Source organism: Cynara cardunculus, assembly GCF_001531365.2.
Source record: "Cynara cardunculus var. scolymus isolate 2C chromosome LG 5, CcrdV1, whole genome shotgun sequence".
Lineage (NCBI taxonomy): Eukaryota > Viridiplantae > Streptophyta > Magnoliopsida > Asterales > Asteraceae > Cynara > Cynara cardunculus.
The window spans coordinates 8336509-8344640 of NC_037532.1; the positions used below are offsets into that span (position 1 = coordinate 8336509).

At 36.1% G+C, this 8132-nt stretch overlaps 1 protein-coding gene across 2 annotated transcripts; it reads left to right on the forward strand.

The window, feature by feature from the left end:
- Window positions 1-635: 635 nt before the first annotated feature.
- On the forward strand, window positions 636-4297 carry LOC112512780 (probable auxin efflux carrier component 1c). Of its 2 annotated transcripts, none has more exons than XM_025118921.1 (6): window positions 636-1809; window positions 2920-3196; window positions 3280-3365; window positions 3500-3657; window positions 3762-3838; window positions 4138-4297. In XM_025118921.1, the coding sequence occupies exons 1-6, from the start codon at window positions 636-638 to the stop codon at window positions 4202-4204; spliced, it is 1839 nt and encodes a 612-aa protein (XP_024974689.1). In that variant the 3' UTR covers window positions 4205-4297. The 2 variants fall into 2 exon arrangements, with proteins under 2 accessions (XP_024974689.1, XP_024974690.1); XM_025118922.1 differs by having other exon boundaries at window positions 636-1770.
- The last annotated feature ends 3835 nt before the right edge of the window (window positions 4298-8132 follow it).

The following is an 8132-nucleotide window of genomic DNA, read 5'->3' on the forward strand; positions in this document are numbered from 1 at the left end:
CTTACCTGGGTAAAAGTCGTCACCCTCACTTACCGAATAAGACTATTCTATCTTTATCATTGTTTTTACCGGGTAAGATTGTTAACCCATTACCATGTTCATTCGATAAAAAAAGTTATCCGCTAAACACTTTTTGGATAAACGTTTAGTAAACGACCCCTCGTTCATCCAAATAAATTAAAATAATTAGTGTAAATATAAAAGAGAAGTAAAAAAAGACAAAATCTTAAAAGATAGATGAAGCCAAACCTTAAAATTTTTTATGCTTGGTATTTGTCCACTGGCTTTATTTCCTTCTTTCTAACTTGAGATCCCCCCTATTTCTCTCTCACCATCAAAAGACTATAAAAAAAGCTCTCAAAAGACATCAGCTTTTATTTCCCTGTCTGCCATTAATTCCCATAAATATAACACATCACATCTCTGCTTTCCCCCTCATCCCCTTCCTTCACTTTTCTTCCTTCCTTCCATTTTCGACAAATCTTTGCTCAAAATCTCATCTTGCACCTCTGTTTTTACCACTAATCCCACCTGGGTTCTTTCTCATTTCAGGTTTATTTGTGAAATCCCATCTGGGGTTTTGTGTTTCACATCCTTGTTTCATTTGGGCGTTGTTTTTTTGTTGGATTTCAAAAATGATCACTGGTTCGGACCTTTACCATGTGCTCACAGCCGTGGTTCCACTCTATGTAGCCATGATCTTAGCCTATGGTTCAGTAAAATGGTGGAAGATCTTCACCCCGGATCAATGTTCAGGCATTAACAGATTCGTGGCTCTGTTTGCAGTTCCTTTGCTTTCTTTCCATTTCATCTCTACAAACAATCCTTACACCATGAACACACGGTTTATAGCCGCTGACACCCTTCAAAAGCTCATGGTGCTTGTGGTTCTAGCCATTTGGTCAAGAGTTAGCGCCAGGGGCTCACTCGAATGGTCCATAACCCTGTTCTCTCTTTCTACACTTCCAAACACTCTTGTTATGGGCATACCCCTTTTGAAAGGAATGTATGGAGATTTTTCTGGGAGTTTAATGGTCCAGATTGTTGTTCTTCAGTGCATTATTTGGTACACTTTAATGCTATTCTTGTTTGAATACAGAGGTGCAAGGCTTTTGATTGCTGAACAGTTTCCAGATACTGCTGGTTCTATAATTTCGTTCAGGGTTGATTCTGATATCTTGTCTTTGGATGGGAAAGAGCCGTTGCAAACAGAGGCTGAAGTTGGAGATGATGGAAAGCTTCATGTGACCGTCAGGAAATCAACCAGTTCTCGGTCGGATATCTTCTCACGGCGGTCACACGGCGGAATGAATTCCGGCGTTTCATTAACACCACGTCCTTCTAACTTAACAAATGCAGAGATCTACTCTTTGCAATCATCAAGAAACCCAACTCCAAGAGGGTCTAGCTTCAACCACACTGATTTCTACTCGATGGTAAACGGGAAGAATGCGAATGCCAGCAGTGTTTCGCCACGAGGGTCGAATTTTGGGAATATGGGGTATGATGAAGAAACTGGAAACAATCCAAGGGCAAATGGGCAGGGAAGTGGAGTGTATCCTGCACCAACTAATGCCGGAATATTCTCTCCGGTGTCGGGACCCGGAGCAAAGAAGAAAGGCGGTGGTGCAGACGGTGGTGGTGGTGGTGGGAAAGATCTTCATATGTTTGTATGGAGTTCTAGCGCTTCACCTGTTTCAGAAGGAGGGATTCATGTCTTTAGAGGTGGAGAGTATGCTAATGAACTTGGAGGGGTACCTCACACTAAAGGTTACATCTTTTTTCATCTTTTTAATGACTTTTTGTATCGTATTCCGCCATTTTAGACAATTTTCGAGCTTTATTTTTACTATAAAGCTTCTCCACTTTTCTGGGTTCTTTTCCATTTGATGGGTCTTGTTACACCCCATGAATATTCAAGATTCTAAACCCAAGAAATCTTGAAACCCAAATGGATAATCAAAGACTTTTGGGATCTAATTTTGGGTTTGTCTTTAATCTTTTTCCCTATTAGAAGGGTTTGGGGTGGACTATTATCGCCATTAGAGGACCAGAAATCATTAATACCAAATGGGTTAGCAGTATTATGGGACTCTTGTTTTATATGACTAAATTCAAGAATCCCCCAAGATCTTGGGTTTGCTCCACTTAACTCCAAGATTTTGTATTTGTTAGTTGGTTGTTTATGTTGTCAATTTTGACGAACAAAACCCTCAAATCTTGGCCATGCATGTCCTCTTCTTTTGGACTTATGCTTCATTTAATTCTTTGCCTTTGTTTTCACATGATATTCATTAATTTGGTCCCTGAAAGTCCATGTTTGACTTCAACAGTCAAATCAATGATCTTTAAATTTCGAAAAACGACATCAATCATGTAAATACTTGTCTATAAAGCTCCGTATTGCATTCAACTATATAAAATCTTCGCAGTCAAAGCTTGTTCAATCTTCGCTCGTCGAAACTGGATGTCGAATTTGATTTTGGATATTAATCAGTTTGACCTTTAAAAGTCAAAACATTCTTGCAATTTCGTGATTACCCTTGTTTTTCTTGCCATCTTTATCCAATTATCTGCTGAAATCTTGGTCTTTTTGTTTCATTAATCTCATATTCTTTGTTATTTGTTCTGATTATTGTTTTATTCCTTTTTTAAATTAAAGAATCCCTGAAAACATGCCCTCATGTTCCATCCCTTTGCACATGTGCTTCACTGATTCCATTCCCTTTGCCATTATTATCCCAAATGCATATAAAATTAAAAACATACCCCTGAATACGCCTTTATTTTTCTTTATCTTTGTCTTTTTCTGTTGAAATGACGAAAATACCCTCCCGGTAAAAGATTTAGTGCTGGTAGAACCTTATTTCTTGTTTTGCCAATTCTTTACTTGATCATATTGTGTGATTTTGGATGCAGATTATGATGATTTCGGACAAAATGAGTTCAGTTTTGGGAACCAACAGGGCCCGAATGGTGTGGACCGTGAAGCATCGGTTCTGTCGAAACTCGGGTCAAGCTCGACTGCCGAGCTCCATCCGAAGGCTAGCCCGCATGGTGAAATCAAGCCGACAGCCATGCCGCCGGCTAGTGTCATGACTCGACTAATCTTGATCATGGTGTGGCGCAAACTTATCAGAAATCCCAACACTTATTCCAGCCTCATTGGCCTCACATGGTCCTTGGTCTCTTTCAAGTACATGACCACCCGACTAATTTTTTTTAAGCTCGAAATTTCTTTTTTGAACCTAAAAGTATTCATGTCGTCTCTTCTTGTAGATGGAATGTGGAAATGCCCGCAATAGTTGCGAAATCTATAGCGATCCTCTCTGATGCTGGTCTCGGCATGGCCATGTTTAGTCTCGGTATGTAATCTTTTCATATCAAGGAAAAATGCAACAAAATCCATTAGGAAATGCCCGCATGTTTAGTCTCAAACATTTGATCCGAAAAAGGACTTGGTCTTAACGTGTATTCTGTTTCCTATGTTATTTTGCAGGTTTGTTCATGGCATTGCAACCGAAAATTATCGCTTGCGGAAACTCGGTTGCCACCTTTGCCATGGCGGTTCGCTTCTTGACTGGACCGGCGGTCATGGCGGCTGCATCAATCGCGGTTGGACTACAAGGAACACTGTTACACGTTGCCATCGTCCAGGTATAGAACAATGCGGTTTATAGAAACTCATTTGACCATCGAAAGTCAAAATGTCGACTTTTAATTTGACTAATGGATTTTGTGGTTGATATCAAAATTCACAGGCAGCTCTCCCTCAAGGAATTGTCCCTTTTGTGTTTGCCAAAGAATACAATGTGCATCCTGATATACTTAGCACAGGGTGAGTCGTTCTTTAATGACTTGTACATTCTGCTAATGATTCACAATATTCATATGTGAATACATTCACAAGATTATGCATTCACAATATTCATATGTGAATACTCAAGAGCAACTATGCAATAGTAACTATACATTACTTTGAAAATGTACAAGTTGTGGATGCATTGAACAAGTTACTTATGTGAATTGAAAATGGTCATGTTTTTGTGGATTGACAAATGACAATACTACCCTTATACTAGTATGTGATTTGGGATGTACAAGGTCTAATGCATAGTTCACATGTTTTTATGGCAGGGTTATATTTGGAATGTTGATAGCACTGCCAATCACATTGGTATACTACATTGTGTTGGGGCTTTGACTGAATTTGTCATGTGTTGAAGAAGGTGGTGGGGGCTTTTTGGGGATTCTCTAACATTTTAAATTACCATTTTGTTAACTTATTATTAGTGAAAGAGTGAAAAAAAAAAGAAAAAGAAAAAGAAAAAGAAAAGGAAATTAGAAAAGAAATGAAGAAGTGGAGAGGGAGAGAAATGTAATTTGACAAGAAGACATTGGCAGCAAGTAGAATCAATGTTTGTCTCTCCAGTTCTTGTGTGTATTCTTCCAAGAAAGTAGTGGATGTTGAGATGCTTCTACTTCCTTTGCACTTTTGTCAGAGGGTTATAATTGGAATCCCAATGCTACAAGCTTTATGTCATTATCATCACTAAATCAAACGAATTCAGTATATCAGATTTCGTACGAATACAGATGTTTTCTTCGAAATATAATATTGATAGCGACAAATCACGGACGAAAACCGATGGTTTGGAACTTTGGAAATGTTTTGTCGAACGAAAGAAGAGCAAATAACGATGACATGAGTGGGAGGTTGCAGGCACGAGGGGTTGATGTGTCAAAACACCTTTTGAGACATGATCTTGATCGGAATAGATACTGAATACTTAAATATATGGTTGGTAATTGTTAGCATAAACTGAGGTAAATGGGAAGGATGTCTAGAAGAGGCAAAGTTTCGTGGTCGATTGTCGCAAACGTTGAATACGCAGCTTTGCTTCACCTTTTTGACTTGTCGTGTCGTTTCATGAGTTTGCTGCATCTTCGTCCATGTGTTGTTAGAAGAAGCAATTATACAAGTTTGAACTTTCGGATTGATTTTTTTTGGTTAATTAATAAATTTATTTGCGCTTCACATGGACATTGATCCTTACAGTTTTCATCCCTATCGTTTGGTGTTTTTAACAGATACTATCCCTATTTTGAAAAATTAACGAGTTGGTATTTATGTTTGTATTTTTTAACGAGTTGGGTCACTAATGCAACCACATGAGCCCGACTCGTTAAAAGACCACACCCACAAGAACCCATTTCGTTAAAGAAATGCAACCACAATGATCCAACTCGTTAAAAAAAATGCAAACACAGGGACATGTTATGTCAATTTTCCAAAACAGGGACGAGATCTATTAAAAATATCAAACCATAAAAATGAAAAATATAATTCACTCTTGATCATTTAAAGTAATTTCACCCAAATCCACTCTAATAAGTGCTACTCTTATAGAAGGAGCTTTAGTTATGAGTTTGAGCTCTAGAAATATATAAGTCGTGTGGATGTAGCAAAAGGAGGTTCAAATCAGTTTATACAACTTGCCCTATATCTGTTACTTAATCTGTAGAATATCTTCGATCAATGACATCATTTTTTTAATTACATTTTTTGATACAAAAATCGCACAAATACTTATCCATTCTCATTATGTTATACCATTTTTACACTAAGAGGCCGTTTACTAAACGCTTACCCGGTAAGTACTTACTGGGCAATTTTCTTTACCGAATGAACATGGCAAGGGGCAAGAATCTTACCCGGTAAGAGCGATGATAAGACTGGAGAGTCTTACCCGGTAAGTGAGGGTGACGACTCTTACCCGGATCAACATTTACAAAGTAACTTGTTGCATAAGATACGTTTTGATGTACTACAATCTTACCCGATAAAATAAATTATAGTGTTGACTCTTAACGGTAATCGCTTACTGGATAAACATTTAGGTAAACAGCACCTAAGACAAATAATTCAAAGCATATTATTTTATGTTTAAATATATCATTATATTTATTAACTTTATAAATTAAAATATCCTCTTAATTTTACATTAACTTAATCAATACTTTTATTATACTAATTTAATCAAACAAAATTATTAGCCTATCCAGATTTTTTAAGTCAAAACTAGAAAATATTAGGTAATTAACTATTTATTATAATATAATAATGCAAGTAAAAAGTAAAAACTATAAAATTAAAGTATTATTTTATACAATAAAATAAAATAAAAATGACTAAATCTTAAAATTAAAGTACCATTTTGTAACTCTTAACAATTATTTATAAAAAATAACGAAAATAAATAGCGTTAAACCAAATTTTATGTAATTTTACTCTTTATAACATGTTTTGATGTAAACTATAATGTGATCAATGAAATCAAAACGGTAAAAAAAAAAAGGACCGGTTTGATGAAGTTATGGTGGAGATGCTCTCAACAGTTAACACAAAGTTATCTACTATCTTGATAAATACGATATAAAATTTGATATAACCAATAATCATTTTATAAAAAATATCTAAAAATAACATCAGTTTTACACTAAAACAAATCTTTATAAACATATTTTTTTCGTCCTTTAATTTATAAAATTTTAATAATATATCTAATATTTTTTTTTAGTTTTACAAACTATATCTATATTTATATTTTTTAACAATAATTTAATAAATCATATAAATTATTATAATTAATCACAACAAAATTATCCGATTTTAAAACAAAAAATGGAGTTTGTTGTAACATTTGAAGTGCCATATGCATTTGAGATGGTCTAAACTCATCATGTTGAATTTAAGACCATATGCATATTGTAACATCCGAGATTTTAAATATAATCTTTTTGGGATTTAAACATTTAGTTTTGACTTTAACACCCTAAATATATTTACTAAGCTTTTATGTAAACCGAGCACGAAAACCCTTGAAAAAGGTCGAATTAGAGCGAAAATGGGGATGAAGTGACGTGGCTCGCGACCTAAAAAGTCGCGCCTGGGATCGCGTGGGTCACTGTTGTATTGGTCTCAAGAAACAGAGGGTTTTTGGTTGTATTGGTGATTTTGACCATGTAGAACACTTTGTGGTGTATAGCGACGCGTCCAAAATGGTTTTTGGTTGTGTCTTGATGCATGGGGCAAAGTGATTGTCTATGCATCAAAACAACACAAAGAGCATGAGCAAAACTATCTTACTCATGATTTGGAGTTGGCGGTCGTGATGTTTTCCTTAAAATTATGGCGACACTATGTCTACAGTACTAAGTGCACCATCTATATCGACCACAAGAGTCTGAAGTATGTCTTTGATCAGAAAAAATTACACATAAGGCATCAGAGATGTCTCAAACTACTCAAGGGTTATAACTGTGAATTGTTCCACCACCCGGGTAAGGCAATGTGGTAGCGGATATGTTGAGCTGAAAAGAATAAGCGGTGGCATTCGAGCCACTCATTTGAGAATAGATTTGGTGTTGAGCCTTATTAAAAGGATCAAAACATCGCAAGCTAAAGCTCTGTTAGAATGGAACCTGAAGAGTGAGGTGATGGTGAAGCAACATCTATTGTTGACGAAAGACAATCGGGGATTGAAACTCTTCCGAGGACACATTTGGGTACCCGAGACTTGGTTTTTTTCGTGCAATATTTATATGAGTTCATCTCTAAATGTAGTTCTTTAGTGTTTAAGTTGAGCTCCGTTGAATGTTTTTGGGCATTTTAGTGTTGGCTCTTCAAAACTCAAGGAAATGATCTGATAATGATGAAATAGTGGGTCGGGCTAGTTTAAGTAGTAGTGAAACTAGCGCAAGGCACTGTTCGATTTCTTTCATGTTCGGGCGACTTTCAGGGATAGTTTAAGTAGTGGTGAAACTAGCATGGAAGCGTATTTGGCACAATAAGGTCATAGAATTTGGATTTCAACCGTAATTTCTCACAAACACTTTCCCAACTCAAATATATATCCTCTCACTTCATTTACTCTGATTTGGAGCATTTATTTCCATCTTCCAACCATTTCCAAAGCATTAAAACCACATCTAAGTTAAGATCCAAGCCTAGAGTTCAAGATTCAAGTAATATACATGTTAAAATGATGCATTTTACTTCCTCTAAGTTTCCTTTTCAAGTAACTTTTACATTTGGATGATTCTTAGCATTTAAGTCAAAATTTGGTATT